Here is a 15408-nt window from a genome sequence, read left to right as displayed (position 1 = left end):
TCTCTCTCTCTCTCTCACTATAGCCTCTCTCTCTCAACTCGCCTGGTACCGAGAGAAAATCCTCCTTGAATATAATATTTATCTCCTTGAGACCATTTACTGATTTAGGCATCGGAGGGCCCTTGGCTAACAGCACACTGGTATTCTCCGATTGATCGCCATTATTTTGCAGGGTTCGAGGAAAAAGATAGTCAAGAAACGCAAGGATCTTCTCCAAATATTCCAGGGGAGGAAAATTGCACAAACAATGCCCTTAAGGTATGGAGTTACATATGTATTCCTCTTGCTATGTCTCATACATTCTCTTTTGATTTTGGGGATTGGTTAGCTTAATCTCAAGAGTAAGATTAAGGCTTCCTGTAGTTTGCAATGGTTCTGTGTTCACTATTACTATCCGCACTATTGGAAATGGCATGCTCTGCTCAACTTTCAATCCTCGACTATGAGCCACCTTCCAATCCCATCACATACAATTCTTCAGCAAAGTAAGGAATGATTTGATATTAATAAGATGGTTAATGGTGTTTAGCAAGAGAGGTTATTCAAATTCATTGAGATCCTCATCATGGCAAACCAAATTGAATGTGGATGGCACCAAACTAATTCTGGAAGATCATTGCGGGCTGTCTATTGAGGGACTTAGATGGTTCTTGGATATGTGGGTTTTCTGTTAATATTGGAATTGGAAATATTGTTAAGACAGAGTTATGGAGTCTCCTTAAAGGGTGGCAAATGGCTTAGAATAAGGGTATTAGGACCCTTGATATTGAATGCGACGCTTTATTCTTTGTTTTGATGGCTATGTATTTGACCAATCCTAACCTTTTGTCTAATTGAAGATTAAAGTTATAGCTGAATCGTGATTGAGATGTAAGATTTCTTATGTTTATTGTATCAAAAATGTAGATGTTGACCATCTTGCTAGTTTGGGGTATGATTGACCTTAGCTTTTTTAATTTTAAGTCATCTCAGATTCTATTTCAACATCTTGTTGAACGATGTGCTAGAAAGGCTTTGAGAGGGCGTGATCTGTTGTTTTTTTTTTCTTGTTTTGCCTTCTGGCACCTCTTTGTAGCAAGAAAAACAAGCCATTAACAAAAAATTAATAATATATATATCTCATCAAATGAATAAAGAAACTCATAAAATACCAACACACTCATATTAACATTGGTTGGGGCCTCAAAACGTGAAAACCAAACCGCATGCACAAATAAAAGAACCAAAAGAGAAGTGAGAAGGAGAGATGGGAATCTAATGCTTAAAGCGAGTGAAGTTGTCGCTCTCCAACTAGGCTGCGTTTGACTCATCTTACAACTCGACCTTCACTCATTGTCTCTCACTCATCGAGCATGCTTTCCAAGGCATCTTCCCCTACCAACTCCCCTCAGCCTTCAACCACCTCTGCAAAACATTGTGCACCGTCCACCCGCTCCCTCTTATCCTCAAATGGGTCCCATCTTGCCACTGGCCGACGCTGGCCTGGATCAAAGCACCCGAGTCTAGGTGGGCGCAGTTCTTCACCGAGCTGTGTGAGAATGTCAGCAAGGCAGTGATGTGGTGTGTTCTAATCAAGGTATAAAATATAGATGATATCGGAAATATCGGTAGTCCAAAAACATGGAAATTTCGATGGAAATATCGGGATATTATCGATATCGATAAAAATTGAATAAAAACCACGGAAATTGTAAGAAAAACTTGGAAATTTTTATTGAAACTTTGGAGAATGTTTATTTAGTCAATTATCTATTAGTTTATCACAAAAAATTATAAGGAAATGCATTGCATGATGGATTTAACTTATTTAAGTTGATTATACAACGAGTTGGCAAACACCGTAAGTGTAGAAAATATGTAGTAATTATTGAAAAAAGATTAAACACACCATAATCATTTATATATAATGATTTACTACAATATTTTATACTTCATACATTGCATAGTAAGATACATGAGTGACTTAGTACCACATACAGTTCCTATGAGGTTCAAATTTGTCACTATCTTCATCATCTCTATGTGTAGAGTAAGTGTATTGTGAAGAGTAGTCATCAAATAATAAATCCCCAAAATAGTTTTGTATGTAATTGTTAACATACCACCCATATAAATATAAATATTTTAGCATATTATCACAAAAACATAGGTGATATAGTGGTTAAGGTGTTGGGAGTAAAATGAGGGCTAAGTCCCCTTTGTGTTTTTTTTTTTCCCTTTTCCCCTTTTTTTCCTTGTTTTTCCTTGTTTTTTTTCCCTTTACATCGATATTTTCGATATTTTCGCGATATCACACTGATATTTTGACACAATATTGCTGAAGTGTGAGCAAAATTATCGACATCGATATTTTCGATATTATCGCCGATATTGTCGATATTTATACGATGATATACATGGATATGTTCCAATATCCATGATTTGAAAAAACCGAAATATCCTCGATATTTCATCGATATTATCGATATTTCAAACTATGGTTCCAATTGGTGGTTGGGATTATGGGGTTGGGGCCACGTACGAGGTCCAAGAAGGAGTTGGTTGGGACGACGATCGGGGTGTACATGCTTGTCATTGTGACTTTGATTTTTCTTACTATGTCAAGGTAAGATAGGTATAGGGTGAGAGTGGGAGTGAAAAAGGGAATTATGAAAAAGGGAATGCTAGCAACCTTCTCCCTAACCTTCTCTTTTGGACCTTCTCATCATGACATGACAATTGTCACTTTCCTTACACTTAAAACAGTATCATTAATGGATTACACAAACTAGTTTTTTGTTTTCCAAGTTTACCTTTATTAAATGTATTATTAATTTTTTTTTAATAACAAGCTAGTTTTTGATTATTTTTAGTTTTATTTTTTACAACTTTCTTACCACCTTGTTAAAAAATGAAATAAGAAATAAAATTTGAACCTTTTTTATAAATTTTTTTTTTCTAGAGAGAACGTATGTTTTGTTAAACACAAAAGAAAGATGATATCACTTTCATGATAACAATGTCATGAAACAAACTTTATTTATAATAAAAAAATATTTGACGTTTTTTCTTATTAAATTTTTAACAATGTGCTAAGGAAGCTGTAACAAAGTCTGAGTAAAGTGATGGAAATATAAAATCCAATACATTTAATAAGATTTGAAAACCAAAAACTAACTTGTGTGATGCATTAATGACATTATTTTAAGTGAAGGGAAAGTGGCACTTGTCATGAGGAGAATGGAGAAGGTCTAAAAGAGAAGATTAGAGAGAAGATCGCTAGCATTTCTCTTTGGAAAATTAAAATGCAATGGTGTATTTATGTTACTAATTAGTATTTTTAATATCATAGTTTCTTCTTATGATATCTAATTTCTTGTGCCTTGCTTTGTACATATGAATAATATATAATTTCTTGTTTGTTTCGCAACCATAAATCATAACACCCAAAAAAAAAACACATGATATCCATTTTTTGTTTTTTTGTTTTTTTTAACAAAGGCAATGTTCTGAATTACTGTAATGTATGGAGGGGGATCAAACTTTGGCGAAATGGGGAATCAAACTTGTGAATATCAGGATAGAGTTTCTAACTCGAAATTAATTGGCAACAAGTGAAGTGTCTTGTTCAAAGCTTAAAATTCTCCTCATGTGAGATTTTATATTATCAACAAAAATCTAACTTTTAACAAGGGGAGGCGGACCAATGCGGAAGAATGCTATCAATTAAGTAATATAATATAATTGGTTCATATATTCCAAAGGAGTAATGCTAGACTTACCATATTTTTCATACCACAATTGTACCACCTCTCTAATAGAGGTGGAGCCCACCAATACAATGGGGCCCACCTCTATTAGAGAGGTAGTACAATCTGCTGTATTTAAAAATGTGGTAAGCCTAGCATTTTTGATTCCAAAGTAATTGTTTGATTGAATTTCTTAATCAAGTCAACAACAATCCCATGTTTTGGAGGTCCTAGACGAACAAATTAAATGGGGTATTCTACTTCCTGTGTATAGTATGTGAATTTTTTTTCGGTAAATTAAAAAAAAGATTATATGAACTCAAATTCACAATTGTAATAGAAAAGAAACAAACATGTAATTTACACAACAACTTTATAAAATGTATCTCACTTAAATATCACTCGTCTTGCATTTTTTAATTCAAAAGTATCAATTAAACTTGACATAATCAAACTTTTCTACTATGTCCTTTCAATGGACAACATAGCCAAGCCATTCAATTTTTCTTGTGATATAGTTGATCGAAATTCAATGGTCAACTAATGCTTTATATTCTTCCCTGATAAAAAATCAATACAAAATATAAATAATGCTGAACAACAATGAAAGTACGTAATAGCACCACACTTACAACAACAGTAATACTCACATATTTGAATTTTCAAAAATATAAGATTGACCGGCTATGTTGTATCATACAACTTGTATGCTATCGAAACCTCTTGTTTATATTAACTTTTCAACTTCTTGCTTTTTTGGTGGGTTGTCGAAAACTTTATTGTATGCTATGTTGCAGGGTTTTGGCTTTGATGATAAATACATGTATTTGATTTCCTAATTAATTCAACTAGATTAATTGATTTATGCTATAAGAGGGCCTTTATTGAGTTTTCTATTTTTAATTTTGAATTGAATGATTGAGTAAGTTTTTTATTTAATTTTTTTTATACAATAATTAGTTTGGACCTAACATAATTATATTATATAATTTTTTTAAATGTATGCATATATCTATATATCTATATATATAAAGCAAAAGACAAAAAATGGTGAAACATTTAAAATACTGGAAAATATCCTTGGTTAATTCAAATATTAAAAATTGAAATTATTAATTAAATGAGGATAATATGGTAAATTCACATTTTTCATATTAAAAAAATTAAAATTAAACAAAATAAGATAATAGCTCCTATTTTTATGGAATATAACTACCCATGTTATCTTTTATTAATTCTAAAAATAAAATAAACAATAAAAAAGAAAATCAATTGGTACATGAGCATGTGCCATAAGATATAAAGAAAAGATGTTAAGAATAATGAAACATTCAAAATACTAGAAAATGCCATTTGTTAATTCAAACATTAAGAATTGAAATTATTAATTAAATGAGGATAATATGGTAAATTCATATTTTCTCATATTAAAATAATTAAAATTAAAAACAAAATAAGATAATAAGTTCTACTTTTATGGAACATAACTACCTATATTATATTTTCTTAATTCTAAAAATAAAATAAAAATTAAAAAATAAAAAATAAAATCAATTGGCATGTGCAAAGAGACTGATAGGGATTTACACAAATTAGGTGCCTTCCCAATTTGGGGGTCCTAGGCGACTGGCTTGTCAATTTGTGCCTAGGACCTCCCCTAAATCAAGTAATCAAACATCAACATATATTTCTCCCTTTTTGTCCCTACATCATCTGGTATTGGGCCCCACTTTCAGGACGTATAATGTAATAATGGCCGCAACCGTCAAGACCAACGTATAGTATTGAGGAAAATTCTGTGCACCATTTTAAGGGCCCCACCTTCAGGACGTATAATGTGATAATGGCAGCAACCTTCAACATCAACATATATTATTGATGGTGTTCTCCTGTGCACCATTTTAAGAAGTTAAGGTGTGTTCAAATATACTAAAGTTTATTTACGAAAATATTAATGTTATTTGTACTATATTTATTGACTTTGATGACTATTCTAATCGGGTGGGCCTTATCAATGTATTTGGGGTCCATTTGTATTAGAGAGGTGGTCAATAATGTGTTCAGTAACTGGGATACACATAGCACCACTCTTACGAAAAAAATGACTTAAATGGAGAGAAACATTTGCAATGTTTAATTATAAAATTTACCTCATTTGGTAAGTAGGAAGAAGATAGGAAATTATAAATAGTTATCTCATCGGTCATCAACTAAGCAAAGCTTAATTAAATTACCTCTGGAACTTGGTGGCCTACTTTCTCTGCCTTCTGGGCATATTATTTTTAGTCTTTCTGAAAGTTTTTCATATGAAGGAATTAGAACTTAAATTATAACATCACGTATCTTGTATTTCGAAAGAGAAAAAGTACTAAAAATACATGTGGTTTAGTCAGTCAGATATATGGAAGAAGATGAACAAAGTAAAAAAAAAAACTCACCTATGACTCTGTGGTTGACTGCTTGATGTTTGGGGCTCATCTTTTAGACTGAGTGAAGATAATGGTTTTGAAAGAACCTCCACAGGATCAGCCTCAGCCTCATGGAAGCTGCTCGAATCCACCGGCATTCTAATCGGGACAACTGCGTCTCTGTCGCAATTGAGAAACAATGGATGATTTAAGCCATGCTAGCACAAATGTACTGTTCTATTAAACTTGAACATTTGTCAAATCCCTATATACATACCCATCAACACATTTGAGCAGGCAAAGGTTCATCTCAGCGGTTGTATAGCTATGAAACATGTTCTCAAGCCGCTTATCAAGTTCGGGAGTATCAGAAACTGGAAGAACATCCCAAATCTTCAAAACCTGGACATAATCTGAATTCTCCTGGAGAACATCTACAGACCAAATGAGATTCAGCAGTCCTTTAACTTTGTACTTCTGTAACACTTGAGCACAAGTCCCATGGACTATAGTTCTTTTATTCTTGCGAGATTGGCGCCAACCATTGGAGAGCTTTGTTAATAAGGAAACCAGTTCCCGATGGATCTCAGTGTCCTTAATCTTTTGCATGGAATTCTGAAATTCATTGGTGAAGCAAACCTATACAGGAAGAAGATTGATTTAATGCTACAAAACGTAAAATCTGAACTCAAATATCCTAAGCACCAAGCCACTAAAAGTTTAATGAGGACTAAAAGAACGAATTCGCCTTTAAAGAGGCATGTTGCCCATTCAAAGGAAATTTGTGCACTCTATAAGCTTTGATTGATAATGTTAGGTGCAACAGAACACTATATATTGGAGGCATGCAGAACAGCAGTCTAATGTAATTCGAACAAAAAGGAAACGTAGCAGCGCACCTTCCATTTGGCATTTTTGAACAGCAAAGAATCAGAATTAAGTGGAATATGAACTTGGCCAAGCTCCATGAGGGCAACTGCAATGGCCTGAGCCAAGTTCTTTTCATCATCAGCATTATAAAAACATTTGCGTTTCTTTGCGTCAAGAATTAGCCTCTTCCAAATAGAGTTACTTCTAATCAAAGTTGCTTCGTTCCCCAAAATCCAAAGACAGTGCCTACAGACACAAAGAAACAAATCAACTTCCTCAGAAGCACCAAAAATTCAGACAGTATAAGCTACTACATGTACAACCGCAATGTGACAGAAGCACCTTGCACGCGTTAGCATCACGTTTGCTCTTTGAAGATTGGAAATGAAACCAACATATCCTTTCTCGTTACATCTGACTGTGGAGATAATTATCACATCATCTTCACCACCTTGGAATCCATCAACAGATTGCACACTTACAGAGAATCCATCATTGCCAGAAACTTCACTGTATTCTGTGACTCTCTCTTGAATTGCATTAACTTGAGCTTTGTAAGGTGATATAACCCCAACACTAACCTTCTTTTTTGTTCGAATAAATTCTGCGGTGCATAAAAAAAGTTACAGAAAAAACCTTCCAAGCATCACAATCATAAATGAAGCAGTTAAGAACATCTACAGTAACTTACAGTAAAAATTACCTCTGTATAGGCTTGCAACAATCTCACAGACCACAGCAACCTCAACCATATTTTTCCGACTATGCCCGCGATCAAATTCTTCTTGTCCATTGGCTACATCTATAAAGGAATAGCATCCGTACATTTTTCCTGAAAGAAAGCACTTCTCATAGCTTCCTTGCTTGACATTTGGACCATCTAATATCCGGTTGTTGTAAAACTCCCTTTTTGGGAATAAGCTGATTGATGGATGCATTCTATACTGAACATTGAGAAGGTGCCTCTCATGTCCCAACAGTAGAAGTCTTTCGAACAAACTTCTTCCAAAACCAGCCTTCTCGGAGATCTGAAAGTGCATTGTTCAAAATTCACATAAAACATAAAAGCTTTACAAACTTTTTAAACTGTATGACACAAAGGACAAAATGAAACCTTGCTTATAACCATAGCAGGGAGTTGCCTCTCATCTCCTATGAGAACAGCATGGCGAAGACCGGGTAGTTGCAAAGGAATTGCTGATTCACATTCTTTAAGCTGAGCAGCTTCATCAATCACTAACAAATCCAGGGGTGCCTTTTTCTCTGTCTGCAATGTAGCAGAGCTTGACACGGTGCAAAATATTATGGAAGCATTTGCCAAGCAGAATTTCCTTATTTTCTCCAACTCTTTCAAATTAGGAACACAAAATTTACGAAGCGACCTTAGTTTACGAAGAAAATCTTTTAGAACTAATTGTGACCTCTCATTAGCAAAACCAACCTCATGCAGTAAAGATTTAAGAGAATTGAGCAAATCCAGAGCTCCAATCATGTCAGTCACAACCTCTAGTGAAATGCAAGAAGTTGGTAAGTGAGTGTACAAATTTACCATGCAAAACTCCACATGCTCACCAACTGAATTAAGTTTTTCCTTCACAAACTCCTCAAAGGTCTGAAAATCATTCTCATTATCCCTTGTTTTGTACTTTTCCTTTGGATCCTCAAGCAAACCTATCATTGACTTCAACCAATGTTTCCATCCAGTCCCAGGGTTAAAACACTGGGCCAGAATTTCAATACGATAATCAAGAAATACCTCAACAAGGTCATCATAATTATCGATCTTCATTCGTTCCCCATTCCCAAATAGAATTATATCTCCAAGTCCATACTTTCCATAATCAAGAGACTGATTAATCAATCCCAGGAGTCTTGCTGTCACTTCTAACACGGCGACATTCGTTGGAGCACATGTTAGTGTTCTGCACTTCAACTTCAAGAGGGCAAAGAGTGACATAGCAACTGTCTTGGTTTTTCCAGTCCCCGGAGGACCCCATATTAGTTTGATGGTATTTTGGTGAGTACATTTACTCAAATTGATACAGTTCCAAACTGCAGCTTCTTGGGAATCATTTAGATCAGAGCCCATTGAGGGCCATCTATTTGAAAGGGCAGCAGAGCATTTTTCCTTAGAAAAGCAAATTGAACAAGAATTCCCACCCTGTAAGAACGAAACATAAATGCACTGTTCGGAGCTTTTCGAATCAATTAGCAACTAAACATATCAAACAATGCACTAAGAGTAGATCATCCTTATTCTGAAAACATAGAACAAGGCCTAATTAATGTGCAGGCATGATGTTAAAGAAAAGAAAAGAAAAATTACCTGTGATGAATTGGGTTGCACTTGCAGCACATTCTTAATTATATTTGTGTTTGCCTTTTCTGAGATCAAAGCTTTCCATATGCGAACATTTGTTGTCATGTTGATCAGATAGACAGCAAAAAGTTTTCGTCCTCCTCTACGTATAGGCTTTGATGAGCGTATAAAGAGCCTATTATCTCCGCCTGGACGAACATGCGCAATGAGATATGAATCTCTCAGCCTGTTCAAATGATCACTGCATGTTGGTCTAATATCAGTCAAGGCAATAAGATCTCCAGTCTGCGGCTCATAATTTTCAGCTTCTCCACTGCCCTTTATTATAATAACATAAGAAAAGTCCTTGGCATTTTTATGACCCTTCGGTGTAACAGCCAGAATTTCACAAGTAGGTGCCTGTGGCAGAGTCTCCATGCTTGAGAGTAAATCAGCATGTGTTTCCTCAACAAGCGAAGGAATGAACATTTTCATGTAACTCGTCACGGTCGAAAATGTATCAGGTATTTCCGTCACCTGTAGTAATTACAGTTTACAAACATCAAAGCAAAATTGACAAGCATGCATAACTCATCACATTGTAATTACTACAGGACGAGACACGAAGAAGAGCAGACAAACCTGGTTTTTGTATAGATTTCTGTTGAGAACATCCTCCATAGACCAAGAGAAGACCAAATCGATTAAGCCACTGCCAGCAACTCCCTCCTTTTCCACACTAGTCTCTTGATGATCCATAGCTGCTTACTGATTTTCTGATTTTCGCAATGAATTCTTTGTAAGTGGAAGCTCAAGTCAATTGCTTAGCACCGAAGCAGAGCAGAGCAGCGGAAGAGACCTTCCGACCAGCTGCATTTCATGTTTTCTTTTGCTTTGCAATAACAAATTGATACCCAAGTACTTTTGCAATGAATAAAGGGCTAAGCTAAGTATAAAGTAACAACTTGTAAGAATTAAACATTCATGTTAAAATAGAAAAAATGGAAGGAATATAAGAGTGGTCTTGGTTCGACCTCATAAAGTTTGGACTATTGCTTGAATTAAAAAAAAGAAAAAAAGAATTAAAGATTATAAACATTCCCTTCTTTTATAGGAAGAAAACAAACGGGTACAAGAACATTGGAAGTGCCTTTTCTTTTTATGAAGTGATTCTCTCTCTTTTCTTTTTTTCTTTTTTTGGGGTTAATGGACGATTCAATAAAAGCCCCATGACAGAGGCCAAAAGGGGAGCCGAAACCCACCAACAAAACAGAGACGCCAACAAAAGGAAACCCAAGATCCAGAAAGGCCTAGCCCAAACCAGACCAATAGACTCGGGCCTTAAAAGAAAATCACCTCTTGGGCCCCAAACAAAATAAGCCAAGAGATAAGCAAGCTACAATCTTAGAGAGATAAGAGAAAGGAGTTGTTCAAACCAAGAAATCAAACTAACCATCACTTATGAAATCTCAGAAGGGGCAATTAAAATTGGGAAAGGAGATTAGGTTTTTCTTTTAAAAGAAAACAGAGAAGTGATCTTAAGGATTGATTGATGAGAGCCTATCAGACAAAATTTTAAACTCTTCTCTCTCTTGTATTTCTTTCTAGATTTTTAAAGGATTTGCCGCCCATTATTAAAAGAATCACCCAACTCCAGAAAACATTTACTATAAATACAAGAAGGAGTGAACAAGGCAGGACACTTAATTCAACAACAATCAATCAAAAACTATCAAACAAACAAACAACTCAAAAATCAACCAAAAAGCCCACTTGAATTCCAAGTGAAACCAACTTCAAATCAGAATTCCCAAGGTTCAGACTTAGAAAATAAGTCCATCAAAACGAGATTTCTCTCGTTACAAATTTGGTTCAGCAAAGAACCAAGACTGGTAGAGCTTGAGCTTTTCCCAAACATGAAAACCTCAACAAATTTCACAAAGGCCTGAGCCCATCAAGTCCTCGAGAATACCACTTCTTTGCAGATCAAGAAACCGCAGCTTCGCCACTCAAAAGCCTCACAAAAGCTTGAAGTACATTAAAGTTCGCCATAATTAACCTTTGGTATCAATTTACAAATGTAGCTTAGCAATGGTTGTCAATCCAGTCCAAATTGTGCATTTCCGGTCTAGTCCGGATCAGTAACCTCCTATCTAGGCAGTAAATGGAATTCCAAATGTCCTTTCATCTTTCTAGCGTGGATATTTATTTTTATAGTTTTGTAAAGGCGCTCGCCTAAGACATTTAAATTCCATCAACCATTCGGCCAGAACAACCTCTTTATACTGAGATAAATTGTTAAAGTCCTCATCAGTCTGAGGCAAGAAAAGAACTTACTTGGGAGATATTCTTCACCCAAATTCACAATCATTTGTTTGCAGAAATCAGTAACTTGGGGCGCAAGTTATCCATTCTAAACTAAGTCTGCTAGAATCTTCATTGCTAGCAGTGGCTCGCTCGCATACCAAAGAAAGCTGACTTGTTGACCAAACCATGGTTCTCAAGGCAGTGGGGAACTTTGCCCTTCCACCACAGGAGTAAACGCAAAACGGGTGAACAATTTGGCACGCCCAGTGGGACTTCTCAAGATACATATTCTCGCTGAATTCTTCTCAAGTTTATGAATATTGAAGCTCTAGCCGAACCCACACCACGACATGGAGATAAACCAGGTGGCTCTCATGGAAGGACTGAATCAAAGGAGAGTGATGCCCGACTCAAGACACGGCAAAGACAGGAGCAGAAGATCCAGGACTACCTAAGGATGAACTGATACAAGAATCAGTGTTACAACAAGAGGTCACAACACAAAGGAGCCAATATACTTAAATAATATGACAGCCATGGTACAATGGCAGTTAATAGGCGATTGAAGGATCGTGAGGTCGCCATGGCTGTAATCCCAACCGGATGTCAGAGTCCAAAGAGCTAGACCTTCCTATGGTCCCCACCAGGATTGGCATGGCCATATCAAGAGAATCCTCTTATTGCGCAGATAGCTAGATGCCGAACGTGAGGAAATTCAGCTAGCGAGGGGAGGAGCTCTTCCGCCAAGAACGCAGCCCTAATCCGACCGTAAGGCCCTGCACCATGACAGATTTAGCAGAATCAACCAGAGCCTCACCTATTCCATAACAAGTGGCCCCACAGATCACCTTTGGCAATTCGTCAACAAAGAATGTTGCCCTCATGACCCAAAAGGATGGATCTCAATCCATTCCCTCCACCTACAAGAGGAATGAGAGGCAGAGGGGGAAACTACCCTTTTGCTAACAATGATAGGAACAGGGGGGGCAAATTGGAGGAACCACCTAGATCCGAAGAACAGGAGGAACACAGGAAGAAGTTCTGCTGCACCATATAGGGCTGGATTGATTACGCCAACCAGAACAGGGGCAAAATCTCCTCCCTATTAATGCTTTAAATGACGTGGGGGCATTGCAAAGGATGATCAGAGAAATGATGGAGCCTGAAGCCAGAAGAGGAGAAAGGCCCACCTACAGAAAGCCATATCTACCTTACATTGATCATATACCCTTATCCCCAGGTTTCAAAGTACCAAACTTCACTTTGTTTAACAGAGAGGATCCCAACGCTTCATCAGTCGAGCACATGGGCAGATTTTCTGTCCAGTGTATAGCCATAGAGAATAACCACGCTGCTAAAGCTAAGGCTTTTCCGAATTTTCTTCCGGACCTAGAAGTCACCATCACTACCTTGTCGCCTCAAGCAGAGTGAAGATGAACTTGCCCAAGACTTTATAACTGGTTCAGAAGCTCAAAATGAAGTGCCGAATCCCCATGGAAGAAAGACACTTCATTCAAATGGCTAAAGCTGCCCTCAAGATCTCTTTGAGAAAAAGATTTGATGGGATGTCGCTTGGAGATCCGCAGAATCGCGATAAAGCATCCATACGAGGAGTCGCTCAGAAGAACAAAGAAGAGGAACTCTTCCAAATGAACATATTACAAGTCCCCTTCTTCTTCAATACATATGATTAAAGTAGAGTCAGAAGAAGACACAGAAGGCTCGGAGGAGAGAGAGATTGTCGTGGCAGAAATGGCAAAATTAAAGCACCCCATCGGTTGTAAGGCTCTTACAAAGCCTCCAAAAGATCAGAAGCCCCCACCATTCACAGGAGGGTTTGTTCCAAACAAACCGACGCAGAACAAGGTGTATTCCTTTGATCTAACCAAGGTGGATGCTTTGTTTGATGAAATGTTGCTGCAAAAAGCAATAGAGACACCCCACAGAATGCCCAAGCCAAGAACTCAAGGGCGACAGTATTGCAGATGGCACAATTCTTGGAATCATTCTACCAATAGTTGTGTTGTTTTCAGAGATGTCATACAAGAAGGGATAATGGAAAGGTCAAGTCGGGCAGAAGCCTCCATCTCACAATGCACTTTTCCCCACCACAAGTCAACATGGTCAACATAAATTGGCTGTAATGTAAGAGGGCAAACCAACAGAGGCCACCCAAAGAGAGCGTAATAGTCTCAAAAGAGACTATTGAGAGACCAAAGGCAACCATCTCACTGGGTAGTGCTCGCAGAAGTGCAAATGTGAGGTGGTGAAAGTGGTCCTAGATAGACAGGAACTGCCACCCTAGTGTTTTTGACCGATTGGAACCACATCCCATGATAGAGCTAGATAGAGAGACTACCCCAGCCTGTCCGACCCAGCGTAAGAACGACTAAGCAGCCCAAGGAGGAAATATCAATAAAATTCTGTAAATGAGAAACCTCTGCGACTATCATTGAAGGCGGTAGTATTCATCGAGAAGAATGGCAGACCAACAATGGAGCTAACAAGAACTCAAAAGAGGAGGGTTCAGAGACAGTATTGCACATTCCTCAATAACAAGAGCAATGCGCAGATAATTCCATAAACCACCTCGCGTAAAAGGGAAAGCCAGAATGCTTCCTGCATGTAACAAGCAATCTCTCACCATAGAAGTCGATGAAAGTAATCTTCAGAAACCTTCTATCCATCCTGCCTCCACCTCAGGAAATCTACTTAAAACTCCACAACCAGAAGGAAAATCCGACCCTATTCCAATAGAAGGACAATAGGACTAGACTGAGGAATATGAAGAGGAGCAACTGGATTATGAGCCATCTACAGATGACTAGAATGCACTCCTCGGAATAGGAGAACAGGGAGAATGGACGGAGGAATACGGTGAGGAACAGATGGATTATGACGGAGAATTGGATGCAGAAACTGAGGCCTTTGGTGCAGAATTGGAGGACTTGTTACAAGGTGACCTAGACATCAACATGGTGTTCATTATGTCAGAAAAGTTCTGGGCTGCAGAGGGACAGGAAAGCACTGGAGGGAGATGTATTTTCCGAGGAAAGTTTTGAATACAAGTTGGCACCTCAGACCCTTGTTCATAACAGCAAACTTTGGGGGTGTTCCTATTCCTAAAATCATGGTAGATGGAGGTGCAACCATCAACCTTCTGCCTCACAGAATCTGAGCAAGATGGGCAGCAGAAAGGGATTTGATTCCAACCCGCTTGACTGTCACCAATTTCGCAGGGGGCATTACCAAGACTCATGGGATCTTAGATGTGGATGTTATAGTAGGAAGCAAGAAGCTGAAGATTGCATTCTTTGTGGTGGATACTACTTCTACCACTTACAATGCACTGCTTGGCAAAGACTGGATTCATCATAGTCTATGTGTTCCTTCCACTCTTCATCAACAGTTAGCTTTATGGAATGAAGAAGGTTACATGGAGATAGTAGAGGCCGATCCATGGCCATTTCTGCCTTCTGCCATGTGTTCCGAAGCAAGGTACTATCATGATGACCTTGGTCCTTTCACCTTCCTTGGAGTCAACCAGAACGACCGCCCTCATGGTGTCACAGCCCAGAGGCTCCTTGAAGATGGTCTAACCAATTCCTTAGAGGATCTGAATAGACCTTTTGTTCTAAACTTCCAGAACTCTGATGTTTAGTCCCAATCAACAGAAGAAGGATCGAGCCGCAACAATCCGATCCATTACAAAAAGATTGTTGATATATTGGGAGGAAATGAAGCTCTTCATGCAGGATCCAGCCATTAATATGGCAGAATTCACCCATGAAAGCAT

The 15408-nt window shown here is 37.6% G+C and overlaps 1 protein-coding gene across 3 annotated transcripts; it reads right to left on the bottom strand.

The window, feature by feature from the left end:
• Positions 1-4037: 4037 nt before the first annotated feature.
• LOC148920570 (putative helicase MAGATAMA 3) lies at positions 4038-10218 on the bottom strand. Of its 3 annotated transcripts, XM_089046629.1 has the most exons (10): positions 9948-10218; positions 9333-9842; positions 8121-9167; positions 7710-8034; positions 7349-7610; positions 7036-7252; positions 6414-6775; positions 6167-6316; positions 5963-6019; positions 5480-5617 (listed from the first exon to the last, which is right to left on the bottom strand). In XM_089046629.1, exons 1-9 carry the CDS (start codon positions 10062-10064, stop codon positions 5980-5982), a joined length of 3030 nt encoding a protein of 1009 aa, XP_088902755.1. In that variant the 5' UTR covers positions 10065-10218; the 3' UTR covers positions 5480-5617; positions 5963-5979. The 3 variants fall into 3 exon arrangements, with proteins under 3 accessions (XP_088902756.1, XP_088902754.1, XP_088902755.1); XM_089046630.1 differs by lacking the exons at positions 5480-5617; positions 5963-6019 and adding an exon at positions 4038-4288; XM_089046628.1 differs by lacking the exon at positions 5963-6019 and having other exon boundaries at positions 5289-5617.
• Positions 10219-15408: the final 5190 nt, after the last annotated feature.

The sequence above is a fragment of the Prunus mume genome, linkage group LG2, assembly GCF_029339155.1.
Source record: "Prunus mume cultivar Tortuosa linkage group LG2, ASM2933915v1, whole genome shotgun sequence".
Lineage (NCBI taxonomy): Eukaryota > Viridiplantae > Streptophyta > Magnoliopsida > Rosales > Rosaceae > Prunus > Prunus mume.
The sequence above is the reverse complement of the archived record's forward strand: the minus strand, read 5'-3'. Positions and strand labels throughout refer to the sequence as shown.

Excerpts from the sequence above, each read along its gene's own strand:
- LOC148920570 (XM_089046628.1), bottom strand. The coding sequence starts at position 10,064 with ATGGATCATCAAGAGACTAGTGTGGAAAAGGAGGGAGTTGCTGGCAGT. Across the intron at positions 8,035-8,120 it reads CTGCTATGGTTATAAGCAAG|ATCTCCGAGAAGGCTGGTTT; the intron begins GTTTCATTTTGT and ends ATGCACTTTCAG. Across the intron at positions 6,317-6,413 it reads CTGCTCAAATGTGTTGATGG|AGACGCAGTTGTCCCGATTA; the intron begins GTATGTATATAG and ends CAATTGCGACAG.